General features: G+C 42.9%; 1 protein-coding gene across 13 annotated transcripts in view; it reads left to right on the top strand.

The window, feature by feature from the left end:
- The window catches only part of MCF2L2 (MCF.2 cell line derived transforming sequence-like 2), a 210608-nt gene that overhangs the window by 185913 nt on the left and 6012 nt on the right, over window positions 1–18683 (top strand). For 12 of the 13 annotated variants that reach the window (XM_031452036.2, XM_031452021.2, XM_031451998.2 and 9 more), the window contains one exon: window positions 15983–16027. In XM_031452036.2, the coding sequence (XP_031307896.1) occupies window positions 15983–16027 (45 nt within the window). Of the gene's footprint in view, window positions 1–15982; window positions 16028–16227; window positions 17297–18683 lie in introns of those variants that run through there. The other variant, XM_064493208.1, reaches the window with a different exon arrangement.

The following is an 18683-nucleotide window of genomic DNA, read 5'->3' as shown; positions in this document are numbered from 1 at the left end:
GGGCTCTTACCAGAACTCTACCTTGCTGGCACCCTCATCTCAGACTTCTAAACTCCAGAACTATGAGAAATAAGTTTCTGTTGTTTATAAGCTACCCAGTCTGTGATACTTTATCATAGCAGCCTAAACTGGCTAAGACAGTACCCTAATAAAAATCAATTGGCCATGATGTAGAATTCTCAGTTGAGAGTCTTTCTCTTCAAGCATTTTGAATGTATCATCTGATTATTTTGTGGCCTCCATAGTTTCTAACAAGAAATCAAGTATGTATCTTATTTTAAGGATTTGTTGTATGTGACAAATTGCTTTTCTCTTGCTGCTTTCCAGATTTTCTCTTTGTTTTTTTGGTTTTTTAATTGAAGGGTAATTGACCTACAACACTATGTTAGTTCCAGGTGCACAACATAGTGGTTTGATATTTCTATACATTACAAAATTATCACCATGATAATCCTAATAACCATCTGTCACCATACAAAGTTATTGCAAAGTATTGACTATATTTCCCATGCTGCACATCTCATCCCTATGACTAATTTATTTTGTAACTGGAAATTTGTACCTCTTAATATCCTTCACCTATCTTTCCTACCCCTGCCCACGTCTCCTCTGGCAATCACCTGTTTTTTCTCTGTATGTATAACTCTGTTTCTGTTTTGTTATGTTTGTTCATTTACTTATTTTTTAGATTCCACATATAAGTGATATTATACAGTATTTTTGTATCTGTCTGATTTATTTTACTTACCATAAAACCCTCTATGTCCACCCATGTTGTCATAAATGGCAAGATTTCATCCTTTTTATGGCTGAATAATATTCTGTTGTATATATAAACCACATCTTTATCCATTCATCTATCAATTGACACTTAGGTTCCTTCCATATCTTGGCTGTTGTAAATAATCCTGCAGTGAACATTGTGGTGCAGCCATCTTTTTGATTTAGTGTTTTTGTTTTCTTCAGATAAATACCCAAGTGTGGAATTGCTGAATTGTATGGTAGTTCTATTTTTAATTTTTTGAGGAAACTCCAGAATTCTTTTTTTCTTTTTTCTGGTCGGCTTGGTTGATTCCACTATTCTGTCTTGCAGTTTGCTGATCCACTCATCTGTATCATCTAATCTACTGGGGTTTTTTTTTTTAACACCTTTGTTGTGGTATGATTCCTGTACAGTAAACTACACGTGTTCATCTCATCTACTGTCTATTCCTTCTAGAGTATTTTTTATTTCTGTTATTGTATTCTTCAGCTCTGCTTGGTTTTTCTTTATATTTTCTAACTCCTTTTAAATTTCTCCCTGTATCTTTATGATCACTACCTTCAACTCTTTACTAACTAGATTGCTTATCTTCACTTTGCTTAGTTCTGGGGTTTTATCGTATTCCTTCATTTAGAGTATCTTCCTCTGTCCTCATTTTGCCTAATTCTCTGTTTTCATTTCTATGTATTCTAGGTAGGTCAATTTCATTTCCCAATGTTGGAGAAGTGGCCTTATGTAGGAGATGTTCTATGAGGCCCAACAGCACACTCCTCTTTGGTCACCAGAGTGATATGCTCTAGGGCTGCCTCCTGTATGGGCTGTGTGGACCCTTCTGTTGTGGTGGGGCTGACTACTGTAAGTGCATTTGCAGGCAGGGCTGGCCCTGATTCCAGTTGACTTCCAGGCTCTGCCTTGTGGAGGAGGCAGCCAGCTTGCTAGTAAGTGGAGCTTTTAGGTCCTGATGCAGCTGGCTGCATGGCTCATAGGCGGGACTGGGTCCTGGTCCCTCTGGTAGGTAGGGCTAAGTCCCTGGGGGGCTCAGGGGGTCCTAGGGCAGCAGGCCTGCTGGTGGGTGGGGCTGTGTCCCAATACTAAGAATCTAGGGGGAGGATTCCAAAGTGGTACTTGCAATGAGCTCTCAAATATGGTTGCTGCCAGTATCTGTATCCCCAGAGGGAGTCCCAGTTGCCTCCTGCCTCTTTGGGAGGCTCTCCAAGATTAGCAAGTGGGTCTGACCCAGGCTTCTTTCAAATAACTGCTTCTGCCCTGGGTCTTGGAGCATGTGATATTTTGTGCATGCCCTTTAAGAGTGGAATCTCCATTTCCTAGAGCCATCTGACTCTCCCCAAAGTAATCCCCACTGACCTTCAAAGCCAAATGTTCTAGGGGCTCATCTTCCTGGTGCAGGACCCCTAAGCTGGGGAGCCCAATATGAGACTTGTACCCCTTTCTCCTTGAGGAGAACGTCTGTAATGTGATTATCCTCCCATTTGTGGGTTGCCTACCCCAAGGGTACGGATTTTGACTATTCTGCTTCTCTGCCCCTCCTACCCTTCTCATTGTGGTTCCTTCTTTATATATTTAGATGTGGCAAATCTTTTCTGCTAATCTTCAGGTCATTCTAATCAATAATTGCTCTGTAAAATAGGTGTAATTATGGTGTACCTATGAAAGGAGGTGAAATCAGGGTTTTCCTACTCTGCCATCTTGGCTATGTCTCTTTGTATTTTGACAGTTTGATTATTTTATGTGTAGGTGTGGATCTCTTCGAGTTTTTATTTCTTGGAGTTTGTAGATCATCTTGGATGTGTAGATTAGTGTTTTTCATCAACTTTTGAAGTCTCTTCCATTATTTCTTTAAGTATTCCTTTAACCTCTTTGTTTCTCTCCTCTGGACTCCCGTCATGTGTATGTTGATATGCTTGGTGGTATCCCACAAGTCTCTAAGGCTCTGTTCTTTTTTTTTTTTTTTCCCCATTCTTTTTCTTTCTATTCCTTAAGCTGGATAGTTTCAATTGACCCATATCTAAGTTCTCTGATTCTTTCTTCTGCCTGTTGAAATCTGATATTGAGCCACTCTAGTGAATTTTTCAGTTCAATTCTTACACTTTTCAACTCAAAATAACTATTTGGCCCTTTTAAAATATAATTTCTATTTATATTCTCTTTGATGAAAGTTTTTTTTTCATACTTTCCTTTAGTTCCTAATATATAGTTTCCTTTCATTCTAAACATTTTTTAAATAGATGATTTAAAGTCTTGGCCTAGGAAGTGCAATGTCTTGGCTTCCTCAGGGACAGTTTCTATTGACTGCTTTTGTGTGTGTGTGTGTGTGTGTGTGTGTGTGCGCACGCACCATACTTCTTATTTCTCTGCATGTCTTATTACTTTTTTTTGAAAACTGGACATTTAAAATAACATAATGTGGCAACTCCAGAAATCAGATTTTCCTCTATCTCCAGTATTTGTTGTTGTTACTGTTTGTTGTTTTGGTTTGCTTGTTTGTTTTAGTGACTTTTCTGAATTAATCCTATAAAATCTATGTTCATTGTCGTGTGAGGCCGCTGAAGTCTCTACTCAGTTCATGACTGGGCAGAGATTTCCTTAAACATCTGAAACCAATAAATATTCCAGTCTTTGTTAAGAGTCTCTGTATGGATATTGGGGTATACCTTCCATACTTATCCAGACAATGACAGTTCCACCTTAGCCTTCATTTCTTGTTTGTGCAAAGCCTCAAGATCAGTGGAGGTGAGAACATAAGGCCTTCTCTTATCTTTCCTGAGCATGCACACAGCTCTGGGCATGTGCACAATGGCCTCCTAGATTCTCAGGAATATTTTGGAGTTCAAAGCCACTATGGATATCTTATTCTCAAGTATTTCCTTTTAAACTTTTTGATTAGCTTATTCTTGGGCCAGCTGTTATCCAATGCCTCAGGCAGCCAAGAAGTTAGACAATTGTCTCTAGACATTTTCTACAATTGCTCCTGGGAAAAAGACTTTTCACATTGAGCAAGCTGTTTGTTAATGCTTAATAAAGACCGTCTTGCAAGTAGAGTATTCCAAGGAAACCCCAGATAAGTCAAATGATAGTTTTCTGGAAATGAGACTTTGAAGGATCTCCAACCCTGTTCTGCCCCCTCCTACAGCTGCCAATTTACTAATTTTCACCAGAATCTCAGGCTTTGGTTTCTAAGGCTACCGCCAAGAAGAAAAGGTAAGAAGGGAAACTAAACACCTCAAAGCTCACTGGTCATACTGAGATTCATCCAGTCTTCTTGAATTAATGTTCTCCTGATTGCTGTAAGCCACTGTTTAATTTCTGGTGTTTTGAAAATATTGTATCTGACTATTTTTGCCAGTTTTTTCCATTCTTTCATGGAGAGAATTTTTGGGTTTTTTTTTTTTCCCTGCACCATTTTCACAGATGTCACTCAATGTATTTCTTTTAAAAATTAGAAATCATCTTTGAGTAGGCTCTACCCTTTCACGTTTGTCTTTTCAATTGATATTAGATAGGAAAATCTACATTCTTAATCATCTGAGTTCTAATATTTCCTTCAGGTAGTGTTGCTGGTGTTAAGAAATGCTAGTCGCATGTGGAAAATCTATCTCCTATGATTTATACTAGCCATAGTTTATATTGTTTAGTAAGAAAAATTATATAAATATGAAAAGATAACTTTGTCTTCAGAGTCTTAGCAGGAATGCAACCATTTCACACTTTTTCTGTATCTTCTCTGATCACTAACTGATCAGGAGGATGTGAGGGTGGGTGTGCATCATAAGATGTGGAAAAAGTTAAACTAAGAGGCGTGATTGGAAAACCACTACATCAGCTTTTGGTTACAACCAAGTATCATAAGTTCTTAATTTAAACTCTAGGCCTCTGCCAGGAAATAGAAACAAGATCATATAATTGATTTTTAACTTCTGTAAAGGTAAGATGGGGAAAAACTGATTTAGTTTCGCTTTTGAACTATTAATAGTATGCTAAAATTATGTTACAGTAATTAACTATGAGTGCTCTGGGAGCATAGTACAGAAAGATATAACAACCCTAGTAGAAAAAGTTACTTGTCCCAAGAAACAAACATTCTAATCACAAGATTGTTCTAGAAATCCTTACTCCCTAGACCAGAGTTTCATAAATGGTGGTTCAGGGACAACCTGTATTGGAATTACTTGAAGAGCTTATTACAAATGCAAATTTCTGGGTCCTACCCTAGAACTGTAGAATTAGGATAGCTACAGCTAATGCCTGGAAATATGCATTTTAGCTTATTAAAGTTTCTGGACTTAAACTACTATTTTAAAAATAGCCTTATTGAAAAAAACACAGCTTTATTGAGTTATAATTGACATAATAAATTATATATATTTAAAGTTTACAATTTGTTGAGTTTTGACATATTTACACACCTGTGAAAGCATCACCACAATCAAGATAATGAACACTTCTTCACCCTCAAAATTTTCCTCATGTCCCTTTTTATTACCTATCTCTTGCCCCATCCTCACTCCCCACTACTCTCCAGATGATCACTGATTTTTCTGTCATAATAGATTAATTTGATTTTTTTTAGAATTCCATAAAGAAATCATATAGCATGTGCTTTTACTGGTCTGGTTTCTCTACCATAGCATCATTTTTTTCAGATTTAATCATTCATGTTGCTTTGTGCAGCAATAATACATTCCTTTTAGTTGCTGTGTGGCATTCCATTGTTTGGATATACCCTCAGTTTACTTATCCATTTACCTGTTAATATACATTTGGTTTGTTTCCACTTTTGAGGGGCTATTCTGAATAATGCTGCTATGAACATTTGAGTACAAACCTTTTTGTGGACATACGTTTTCATTTCTCTTGAGTAAATACCTAAAAGTGTAATGATTAGGCCATATAACAGGTGCATGCTTAACTTCTAATGAAATTAAAAGCTATTTCCAATGTGGTTATACCATCTTATACTCCCACAGCAGTGTATGAAAGCTCCACTTGCTCCGCATCCTCACCAACACGTGGTATTGTCAGTCTTTTTAACTTTAATCTTTCTAATAGGTGCATAGTGGCATGTTACTGAGGTTTTAATTTGCTTTTCCCTAGTGACTAATGCTTGAGCATCTGTTTGTGTGCTTCTTTGCCATCCACATATCTTCTTTGGTGAAGGGTCTGTTCAAATCTTTTGTTCATTGTTTCCTTATTATTTAGTTTTGAGAGTTTCTTTAATATATTTCAGATAAAAGTCCTTTATTAGACATATGCTTTGCAAATATTTTCTTTCAGTATGTGGCTTAGTTTTTCATTCTCCTAAGAGTATCTTCTGATGAGCAGAAGATTTTAATTTTTATGAAATCCAACTTTTTTAAAATTATGGATCATACTGTTGGTGTTATACCTAAGAAATATTTGTCAAAAGGTCACAAAGATTTTCTCCTATGTTTTCTCCTAGATGTTTTATAGTTTAAGTTTCACATTTAGGTCTCTGATCCATTCTGAGGGGTTTTTTTCATGGTATACGGTATGAAGTGTCGATCAGAGTTCAGTTTTGTGCACATTAATGGTTGTTGTACCACCATTTGTTGAAAAGACTCTTCTTCCTCCAGTTGACTATTTACATCAGTGCATCTATTCCTGGATGTTCTATTGTGTTCAATTGATCTGTTTCTCTGTCTTGACATCAGTACCTCACTATCTTGATTACTGTAGCTTTATAATGTTTTTAAATCAGATTGAGTCCTTCAACATTGTTCTTCCTTTTTAAAGTTATAAAATCCTTTACAGTTCTGTATGTATTTTAGAATCAGCTTGTCTATTTCTGTAAGAGAGCTTGCTGGGATTTCGTTTGGAATTGTGTAAAATCTATACATTAATTTGGTGAGAACTGACACCTTAACAATATTGAGCTTAGTCTACCGTCTAGATTTTAACTAGATCACCTTGCCCTTCCCTGCGCCACAGAAAAACACTTTATGAGGTCATAGTATTTATTCAGTTAATAATTCAGAAACACATTTCTCAAGAGTTCCTCAAGTCCTAGCACTATGCGTGCTAGGTTTTGACAGGAATGTAAAATACAGATAAGCAGAACCAGACCCTAGCATATAATTTAGATTAAAAAACTAAAACCATATTGAACTGGAAGATAGGCCCAGGGTGTGGTCCCAGCTTCTGCCTTCTACAGACAGGCAAGCAGAAGGTAAATTTTACACAACTTTTCAGCAGCAGAGCCAAGTCTCCTGAGCCTGTCTCACAAGCAGTGTCTGATGAAATGTCATGGTGAGTGATGCCAACAGCAAGGCTCTCGGAATTCAGAGGGGCCTCAGAGCCCCATGGGTGAGTAAGCAGGAGTGGGGCCCTTGGCTGATGAGACTCCAGGGCAGAACGCAGACTCGGGGGCATCAGGCAACAGGGGAGAGAGGTTTCAAAGGTTGCCAAACCAGGACCACCAGGACCTTACGCCTGTCGAGCACTTTACACAGCTCTGACACACACGGCATTGTTACCCCAGTTCTTCCTACACTGCCCCACACCACCTTTAACCTGGGGCTGCTGGGCATGAAAATTCCGTGCACACTGGCAAGGCACACGGGACCCCGGTGACAGGGGCCTCTCAGGTGGCAGGAACGGCACCAGTGCCACTGAGGGGTGTGGAGACAGGGCCTCTGGAGACAGCCAGGCAGAAGGGCCCTTGTGCCCAGAGGGACTTACAGAGTCAGAGGGTCTTGGCAGAAAAGAGGAGTGTAACCCCATGTGTAGGACACAGCAGTGCAAGTCAAGGAGGGTGGCAGGTACTGCGGTTGGGGACAGTCTTCACTTGTGGCCTGACCACCTGTGACCAGGAGGTCTAGAGAGACTGGGGGATGATCAGGCTCCTGGGGAGGGACTCTAGGGGCAGGCAGCTCTGCAGGGGCTGCACGGTGTGTGGACACAAGGCACAGCCCTGGTCCTGGCAGAGACCAGAGCACGAGGTGGGAAATCCAGGCTGCAGGATCATCCCAGCAACTGGGCAACTTGTGCCTGTCACATGGGTAACAAAAGTGGACCTAGGAACTCTTGAAAATCACCATGCTGCCTCCAAGCGAGCATGTTCAGTTGTGACTTGGAGCCTGGCTTCAGAGCTTCATGGGTAGAGTGGAAGGAAATGAGATTGAGAGAGAAGGAGGTAAGCCTCAAATATCAGGCTGAGACATTTGATCTTAATGCTGCTGTAGGCAATGGGGCCACTGGGGGCTGAGACCTGGGGCTGTTCTCACAGCTGGGACAACACCTGAACAAAGGATGTGATTCTTATCACTGTTTGAGAGATTCATGATCCTTCTCTCACCAAGTCATGTAATTGGGCTCTGGTGGGAAAAATGAGCACTTCATGGGCACATTGTTTATTCCTTAATTCAGTGCTCATGGAGCTAACTATGGAAACTTGGATGGACTAAGAATCAAGGCGCACAGGAGATGCAGCAGGATGGGAAAGAAGTGGGGGAGGATGCCAGGGCCAAGTGAGCTGGGACTGCAGAAACGTTTTCCAAATTGCTGGGGAAGTAAGACCAAGATCTACACACTTTCATGTATTTTTGTAGTGTTCTGTGTTTGTATGTGTGTATAAAATCAGCGTGTACAATCTATTCCAATTGGCTTATGTTTCAGAATGCTGATCTTTTTTTTTTAAATTTCAGCCCAAGGGAGTCTACAGTTTGAAAAGCAAGCACTAGGTGTATACTGATTTTTTCTTAAAAAGGTGTCAAATGTTACAGATAGTTCCTGTTAATTCTACATGATCACTTTCATTGATTTTCTTCAACATTTAGCTTATTACAAGGGATTTCCAATTAAATTTTCATTTAATTTAAATTAATTTTTCTAATTAAAAAATATTAGCTCCCCGCCCCCACTGCCAGCCTAGGGTATCTTTCCTAATACTTAGTTGCTCTGTTGCAGTTGAGTCATGCCTGCCATCTTGAAACCTCCCAGACTTGCCCTTGCTTCTGACTGTTTTCTGGAACTTTCCTATGAGAACCTCCAGTTCTACTCTTGTTTTCACCAGACTTTCCTGCCTCCTACTTTGCTGAGTAGGCAAAGTTACCCTCTGATGTTAACTCGTTCAGCTTCCCTTACTCCACTAGGAACACTCCTGATCATCATTCTCTCTCCGTTCCTCCTTGTCTGGAGGAAGATGCACTCACACATCTTTCAGGGTCAAGTCCTCATTTGTGCTCCTTACCCCACCTGCTCCTGCTCACTTAGGAACTCTCCATCTGTAATTCCTCTCCCTGTCCAAGGCACTCAGGATGTACCCAAAAAGTGCTTGTTGAATACACCTGGAGACTGTGATCCAGTTCTGGTAGAGCCTGCTTAGTTTTTTAGGCTCATTTGGCCTGTTCCTAATAGAGGCACCCCGGGCCCTAAAACAAAGCTGGTAGTGATGGGAAGGGGTGAAGGCTCTGGTAGAAGCTGAGTCTCCCCTCCTTCTCTCTCATCCACGCTCTTAAGGAGGACCCTATCACAGTATTTAACTTGCTATATTATAATTTTACAATGTGCTTTAGTTTTTCTCCCAGCTAGATCTGGAATTTCCTCTACAGCATAGAGGTTGTCTTATTGGTTTTACCTCCCTGCAGGCCTCATATCATACAAAGGCCTGGCACTTGGTACTCGGTAAATGTTTAGTGAATAAACAAATAAAAGGACTCATTGCCTGATCCCATCAGACTAGCAAACCACTCTGCAAGCGGAGCTAGGAGGTGAGGTTTAGCTCAGGGCGCATCTTATTCATCTCAGACCTCCAGTGCCTAGTAAGTGCCTATTTGTGGAGCTCATCTAACCCAAAGGAGTTACTATAATAGCTGGCACTTCAGGACGGAGAAGAGGGCAGGAGGGAGCTATTGTGAGCCAATGAAATAGCTTTGGAGACAATGAAGGGGATTCCATCTCCTCACCTCTCTCACTTTAAGATTCGCAGCCAGTTAGGTGCGTAAGATAACCCAGCAGGTGGTAGCCCTTGAATGTTCTTTTGCTGAATGTCATCCAGAGACCTGGGGCACGTCTTAGACCACAGGTGGAGGAGGAGGATGAAGCAGGCCCACGAGGCTTTAGCTGGGGATAATCTGGTGTGAGCCAGCGCCATTCCAACTAGTGTAGGGAGGAAGGCACATATGTGCCCTCCTTTCCAGTGGTTCAACGTTCATGTGTATTTCTCTAAAGCAAAGACAATGAAGTGGAATTTGTACCCTGGACTGAAAATATGAAAAGAGCTACCAGGAGCAAAGACCCAGTCCCCAGCCATGTAGGACTCAAGGTAGGATCCAATGGGAGAGTGGGGTATGAAAGCAGGGGGGTGATACCAGCTCTGCTAAGAAGCTGAGGAAGACATTGCCCGAGTCTCAGCCCTTCCTTAATTATGTGAGTGAGAAGAAAGGTATAAAATTGATTTCCTGCTATTTATTTGGGTGGATCCAACTAGACCAGAATGAAAATGAAGGGCAAATGTTTCACACTGAGAACTTTGTCCTCTTAAGGAAATGGTTGTAGGGATCAGAGCATTGCCAGAATGTCTCTGCTTTGGAATAAAGGCACTGGATGGTGGCACTATGTTTCTTGATCTATCCAGGAGTTAGGGATTTCACCTCCTCCCAAAGCTCTCCTTGGAAAGATTAGTAGCACGTGATCAGGGGCTTCTCCATAAGACTCAGCACTAACTTCCTTGTGTGTCCATTTTCTGGAAGGCAGAATTAGGCATGGGATCAAAAAGGTAACAAATTTTTATATTTTGTATTTTAATGACATGATAGATTATTTGTTTATGGGGCTTGAATGTGCTCTTTCTGTTGTCATCTTTTCTTTCCTTGACTATTTAAACTAAAGATAATCATTTCCAAAGACCTACTTTATGCTTTTATCACTCACTGCCCATAATTGAAGTCTCTGGAACTTAGCATTTGAGATTTTTGGTTTTAGATTATCATGTGATTGGTTTGGTGGAACATAAAATATGTCTTCAGGCATATACTTTATTTGGAAAGGGCCTCTGAAAGGAGTTTTACTTCAAAATACACTTATTTAGCACATATAGAGCACAAAAAGTCATTAAGGAAACATACACAGACAGACCCCTACTCCAGCGCAAGGCTAACTGGTGTGTGTTTCTCCTTCAGACTTCTAGAGCCTTGGATGCTAATGAGCATGAAATGGCTAATTAACAGCAAGACAGCCATGTAATTAAGAAATTGAATTTTCAGTATTAGTCAGCAACTACTAATGACAATGCTATTTAATAAGGCAGTTATTTTCAGTTAGGGTGTAAATGTGTGTTATAAAATTTTGTATTTGAAAAATGAAATATGACCCATTTTCTTCTTAGTACAGACCAGGAAAAGTAAGGCTTGAGAAAAATTGTGGCTGGTGAGAGTTCATAGAATATAGTCCTTAAATTTTCTTTGCGTGATAAAGCTTATCCTTCTATGTAACAGAATCTCTGGGAGGTAAGAAATTTTTTTGTTTTGTTTTCCTGTGGAGATTTTGTGTTGGCTTGTTAAAAAAGAAAAGATAAAACCAGATTTTCCAACTTCTAAATAACTGGCTTTATCCCTCAGTACTGTCCCTTGATCAAGTCATAGCTCAGCTTCTCCCTTAACAGATGACTTGCAAACTATAGTACATCCATACAGTGGGCTATTATTCAGCAACAAAAAGAAATAAGCTATCAAACCATGAAAAGATATGGAGGAAATTTAAATGCATATTGCTAAGTGAAAGAAGCCAGTCTGAAAAGGCTACACACTGTATGATTCCAACTATATGACACTCTGGAAAAGAGAAAACTAGAGAGACAGTAAAAAGATCAGTAGTTACTAGGGGTTCAGGGTAGGAGGTGGGAAATGCATGGGTGGAGCACAGGAGATTTTTAGGTAGTGAAATTGTTCTGTACAATATTATACTGGTAGATACATGACATCATGCATCTATCAAAACCCATAGAACTGTACAATACAAAGAGTGAACCCTCATGTAAGCTATGGACTTTAGTTAATAATAGCATATCCATATTTGTTTATCAATTGTTACAAACGTACCATAATGTTAATAAGAGAAACTGTGGGGGGAGAGTGATGAAGGGTCTTATGGAAACTCTCTGTACTTTCTGCTCAGTTTTTCTGTAAACATAAAACTGCTCTAAAAATAAAATCTATTAACTTTTTTAATTTCAAAAAACCCACACACAGTAGTTGAGGCTGTTGAGACCTTTTTGTTAGTCAGGTGCACTTGCCTTTCAGTTATAATCTTCTGAATTACCCTCAACTGACCAGAGCCATCCGGCCTGGCAATGCCTGAAAGGTTATGGCCTCCCTCAAGGGCAGCTTACAGCCAGCCAACGGCTGACTGATTTAGGGTACAGAAACCAGCCCTTCTGCCTCAAGATGAGATACTTGTGGTGCCATCAAGACTCCAGCATTTCTCAGGGGACCAGGTTGATGCTAGACTTTGGCTGAACCCTCGTCTGGGCCTGGCTTCTTCCTTGCTCCATCTTCTGCCCTCATTGCCTTACACATTTCAACTGAAAGCCTTTCTCCTTAACTCACTTGCACAAATCAGCTTCTGGGAAACCAGACCTAAGACAGTTAGTACCAGCAGAGGTCCTAGAAAGGATGGGATTCTGGTGTTGGGTCACTTGCTGGCCAAATGGCAACAAGGACACCATTGCTGGTAGTAGGTGGAAGGTTGGGACTCCTGGTCCCTGGCCTGTGTGGTCATTCAGTTGCTAAGACCTTCCTTGGTGGTGACCTGGGATCAGATATAGGCAGACAGGGATGTACCAGCTGGTGCAATGTCTCTAGCATTTGAGAGGTTTAGGGAAGATACTAACTATCAGGAACGTGGAACTGGGAAGGTATTCCCAAGCACCACTGATGCATTGAAGAAAGCGACAGGCTGGGATTAATCGCCAATTTAAAGCACACTGTGAGAATCAGAGGGCATTCTTTCCAATATTCATCCCCTTATCTCCTACAGCAGAAGGCATTACTTGAGAGAAGAATGAATTATCAGCCTACGCAAGTCTGCTGCCTGATTATTCTGGGATCCTAGTGCCAGTAGATAAGCAGGCGAGTCAGGCCCTGATAGGGAAGATGTGGGACCCTAAAATTGGAGGATAGGTACATGCCCTTTTCCCCTAGGCTGGCAGAAGTGGCCCACTTCCCCTTGTTGGAAGATAAGCCCTTCTCTTCCACCCAAGGATGGACGCCTCAGTAAGACACATAAGACCTCCTCGGGATATAACCCCACCTCTCCTCCCAACCCCTTCTAGAACAATAGCTAGTATCAAATTACAACACAGTCTGACTGGGAAAGAGGCTCATAGATCTATGGACATGAAACCAAAATGTAAGAATCTTTGTATCATGCTTTAAGGCTCCCCAGAGAACATCCATTGTAGAGAAGTTACCAAAAAACCAAGCCAACTGGATGACTTGGCCAGGAGATGTCAGACAAATTCCTCCTTGGCATCCCAGTACCTGCACAATGGGCTCGTAAATGGAGCAGCCTTGGCAGCAGATTGGGAGGCTGTGCATGGGCCTAGCAGCATGGGCTCCCTGTCATCAAGACCGATCTAGCTACTGCCACTGCTGACTGTCCAACCTGCCAGCACAGAGATCCAGGCTGAGCCCTTGGTTGGATACTATCCCTTAAGAACAGTTGATTTCATCAGCCCCTCCAGGCTGGAAAGTACAGTGACTCACCCTGAGTGACACTGATACATGTACCTTTCCTGCCTTGAGTGCCTCAGTCAGCAGTGCTGTTCGAGGACTCACATAGTGTCTGATCAACCACAGAATGTTGCTTTGATTGAGGGACTCACTCTACGGCAAAAGAGGAATGGCCGCAGGTATATGACCAACCCAATGGTCCTACCTCATATTCAGTTGCTGCCAGCCTGAAAGAGCCATGGAACAGCCTCTTGAAGGCAAGGGTGAGCAGCAGTTTGGACAGGAGACTGTGGGGTCAGGGTGCTAACCTTAGGATGCAGTATGCACCTTAAAACAATGGCCACTTCCAGGCACTATGCCATCAGTAAGCAGAATATATGAATCTGGTAGCCAAGAGGTCAAATGAATTGTGACCTTATCCATTATCACACTCCTAGTGACCCACATGGGGAATTTGTCCTCCCCATCCCTGCAACTTCAGCCTCAGTGGGTCTAGAGGTCTTGGTTCCCAAGGGGGACATTTCTACCAGTGGACATGGTAGGAGTCCTACTTAAATCTATGTCTGTGCCTGCTGCTGCAGTCATCCTTAGGTTGTTCATTTAAGTCATCATCCCCCTCGTGCTCATTCTACATCCTTTCCCCCATCATCTGGCACTTCTGCTGGTGGCATGCGTAGTGGGTGTCCCAGACTCTTGTCTGGCTACTGTTCTTTTACTTGCTCACTTACAGTTACAGCCGGGCAGGGGAGTACTGGGAGATGTCCCAGTGGATCACAGGAGCATCAGATGTGTTCCTCTCTGCCTCTGTTAGGTAGCAGCCAGACCGCCTCATGATGATCAGCATCAATGAGTTCTCAAGTGTGGCAAATGTTTTCTTTACCATGGCGGGGGTTTATATTTTAATCTTATTGAAAAATTCTTAATAAATCTCTGATGAAATGGGCAAGGCTTTGGCTAAACCCAACTAGATACATCAGAGGGCAGCTGGTCGCTGAGCTAGGTGATGGTTTCCCAGTTGTAAAATTTCTTTGACCCCAGCTCCTCTCAGCCCTGAAAGTCTAAGGCAGTAAGCTCAGACTGCTCTAGAAATTGGCAGGGACTTTGACAATAGAAAAAAAATGCTCTGTGAGAATATGTGGAATCTGAAAGCACATTGAATTTTCTTCCTCTTGACCAAAGACAGGTATGCCAAGGAAATGGACACTTCAGATATAGACCAGCCTAGATGTCCTAGTTTATACTCTGGGCCACCAAGTACAAGATCCTAATCTAGCCTAGTACCCATGGAAGCATCTCCAGATTTGCCTGTTGTGAACTTTGGACAGCTCCTGGGATGAATCAGGTAGAATGTGACCCTACTGGTAAACTCCTAGAAGACAGAGAAAGAGCTCAGTTAGCAACATAGCACACAGCTAAGGGCCCAAGCACCGAGAGATTATAGACACTCCAGTTCCATCTCTGTGGATGAACTACTTCTTTGTGCTTAAATTCTTTTCATCAATTATTTTACAAAATGGAGGTAATACTGTATTAAAGTCTGACTGTGAGAATTAAATGAGATGAAGTTCTTAAGCTAGTGCCTATGCTGCTGTTAGCATATTAAATAGCAACTCATTACACACCTTTATTTCTCCAGGGAAGGGAAGGAAAGCCCAGGGCTTAGGCATTACTTTAAGGCAGCTGTCCATTCCCCATTTACCAAGTGAAAATGATGTACTTTAGTTTATATGATAGAGACAGTTCTTTAAAAGTTTTGCGTAATTGTAAGGAATAGAGGAAAATCTAGTTTGAAAGAAAATAGAAATAGTTTACCCTCTTTGAAATCTGTGGGGTAAGAGCTGCCTCTGAACGAGCAGGACCTACTGTTGTCCCTGTATGCCACCTAGTGGACAGCAAGGGAAAGGCCATGATTTTATCTTCAAAGTCTTATTTATCAGAAACGTATTCTGAAGAGGGATAGTTTGTTTGTTGTTTGTTTGTTTTTGAAGAGGACAGTTTAAATTCACTAATGGGTTCACTTGTTAATATACTTCATTCATTTTTTAAGCAAAATAAAAGATCAGGATTTTAAACACCAGGTGCTAAAACTAAATTCCCTAAATATTTTAGGATTTATGTGGTATGTGCTATAGATCATCCTCTGAGGGAAGAAGAATATACCAGTCTTTATCAGCATGGATTGTCATGGCCCACTTTTTCCTATTCTTCCTGTCCTTTTCCACCAACACTCTTTGTGCTTATTCTGGTACATGGACTGGGAGTGCCCCAGAGACTCAGGGTATATCTTCCCAATACACTGCTCAACCTGGGTTGGTTGCCAGGGTCATGCTGCTCACTTTCCAAGGATGCAACTATCACTTGAAATTTTATAACCAAACTGAATACTTGTCAAAGGCTTATGTGTTTGGTTTGTCTGGGCTGTGTGTGTGTGCATATGTGTGTGTGTGTGCATGTGCTCGCTCACTCTGCTTCATTTTAAAGCCACTTTTTACTTTTATGTTTCTTCCCCCAGATGTTCATGAGGATGAAGAGAATGGCAGACAAATCTCCCCCAAATGTGAGTAATAATAGCACACTTGCAGTACCCAGTGCTGTTCTGAGATCTTCTCTTTAGAGTTATCGTAATTACTATTAACAATAATCATAACAGGTATTACTTATTAAATTTCTATGCTGTATCAGACATTTCACTGTATAAATATTTTTGCTAATCCTTACATCAACATTGCAAAATAAGCATTATTATCCCCATTTTAGAAACAATGAAACTGATGCTCAGAGATATTAAGTGGCTTACTCAAGCTGACACAGCCAGTGGGTGAGTGGCAAAGTGAAAACTGCACTCAGGTCTGACTGACTCCAAAGCCCCTGCTCCTAACAGTGGGACATGGGCCTCTCGTTCATTCACTTGGGTGCCTGTGACCTGCCAGACCCGGAGCCTGAGATCCTGGGGTCCCCTCAGTGCTTCCACCTCCTTAAGACCTAGGACTTAGTACCTATGACTCTTGATATCACAGAGCCATGGCCACTGAGTCCAGGAGGAAGGGATTAAATATGGAAATGACAAAGACACAGCAAAATTGTCCCCCAAAGAGCTGTACTTCCCTCCCCTGCAAAACCAGGGGCTTTGACAGAGGGACGTTCTCCAAGGCTTACCGGTTCTAAGAATTCTGGGTTTCTCCCAGGAGCCATGTGGGATATTGGGTGAACAGGGTATTGTCTCTGCTGCCAAGAGCCCAGGGCCCACGGGGGAGACACATGAGGACTCGCTCAGGGCAGATGCAGTTTGCCTCAGAAGAAACTCTGCTTCCACCCCCACCACCTCCAGCAGCCCCTCTCCTCCTCCGTCTCCCAGAATAGAGCAGAATACAATAAAATAATAGAACAGAACAGAAGACTAGAATAGAAAGGATAGAATAGAACAGATGAGGGCATCACACACTGTAAGGGTAATATTGATCCATAAACTTTGGTTTTAATTTTATAATTGTATTTACGTCTGTACACTGTGTTAGGCTGTAAATTTTCCACCTCCCTGTGGTTATATTCTAAGGAGTATGGAAAACCCTGTCCTGGACTAAACTGGGCACCTGTGGGGCCCCAAGCATCTGCCACCCTCACTTGTGGGACCAGGAGCTGAGGAGGCTATGTGCACTGCAGGGAGGTGACATCTGGGTCCTGACATTGCCCAGAGAATTGGTCCTCTTTCCAGCTCAGGCAAATCCTTACCTGGAGGCAGGGAATGACCCTGATGACCCTGAAATAATGCAGTCAATGCTGCCAGATGTGTGGGAGCCCCTCTGTGCCAGCCCCGTGCCTGGCTGAAGCCCCCTCCCCCGGTCCCACCTGCAGGGCACGCAGGAGGGAGGGGAAAGCAGCCCCAGCACCCCCCAGCACAGGGTCATCATTTCACCCCTGGAGCCACTTACCCTGCCGAGAGGCTGGAAATTGTCCTCAGGTCTTTCGGTTCCTGCATTGTCCCCTGGCCCCACCCACATCAGGCTTCGGGTCTTCTCTGACGGATGGAGCCTCAGGGCCCGGCCCCACCCAGGGCCTCCCAGCAGCTTCCCCTCTGGGGTCCTAGGCACCCGACCTTGTCTGGGGCACCGAGGCCACAGCCCCTGGAGACGCAGCCCTTCAGTTCACGCAGGGGGTGCTAAAGGGCACAGCTGCTCCGTTCCTCGTAAAAAGCCTTTCAGCAAGACCGCCATCCCTCCTTCCTCGTTGTCTGCTCCTGGTCTAAGGGGACCCAAGTTGGATGACTGCCCTAAAGAGGCATTTCTAGGGGTTACTGCGGATGTCCTCGAGTCACATCTGGAAGAGGGTAAGGGGAGGCACCTCTCTGAACCAGTTTCTCCTCCGCCCTCCCTGCCTCACCCCACCATGTTCCAGGACCAGGAATTAAACCAGGCTTTGCCAGTGTCGGGGCAGGGTTTCTGGAGGCCGCCAGGAAGGAACTGCCCGGCTGCTCCCTGTGTTGGCTGCTCCCCATGTTGCTCGCACAACCCCCAGTTGCCCTGCTCTGGGGAGGACTCTGGTCCCCGGAATGCAGCTTGGGGGGAGGTGCTCTGGGCAGCAGGTCGAGGAACTTCCATTTTTTTCCATTTTTCTGGCTTTCTGGTCCCGGAGATAACTGTGTCCTGCCCCACCCCACCTGTGGCCTCCTTCCAGTCCCTCACCTTCCAATCCTCTGACCAGAAAGCCCTCCTCCCCACGCCCAGCCCAAGGCCTGGACCAAAATCCCTCCGCCTGAATTCTGACCAGAACAGAAACTCTCTCCTGCTCTCAGATTCCTGTGGGATTGATTAAACTCAGTGGATGCTCAGCCTGGGGCTCCTTCAGGTTGAGATCTTTCTGCAGACCCTTGCCTCCCTAACTTGACTTGGGAGAAGTGTGGGCACAGAGATCACATCTTTAGAGTGTAGGGTAAAGAGTAGAAAAGTGTAGATTCCAGCTGCAGTGCTTACAGGCCAAGGGAACTTGGCCAAATGATTATTCCTCTCTCATCTGTTTCTCATCCGTAAATTGGGGCTGTGGCCCTATAGGTTTGTGTGAGGCTTAATTTTTGACAAACGCCTGACATCCCAGCAGGTACCGAGCAGGACCAGTGGCGGGGGGGGGGGGGGCTGTTCCCCAGGGTGTCTTTAACAGTCCCTGGCACAGGACAGGGGCACAATGGTGTGGCTGATTGATTAATTTATCAATTCAATGGA

Source organism: Camelus dromedarius, chromosome 2, assembly GCF_036321535.1.
Source record: "Camelus dromedarius isolate mCamDro1 chromosome 2, mCamDro1.pat, whole genome shotgun sequence".
Lineage (NCBI taxonomy): Eukaryota > Metazoa > Chordata > Mammalia > Artiodactyla > Camelidae > Camelus > Camelus dromedarius.
Note: the sequence above shows the minus strand (reverse complement) of the source record. Positions and strands in the feature narration are given on the sequence as shown.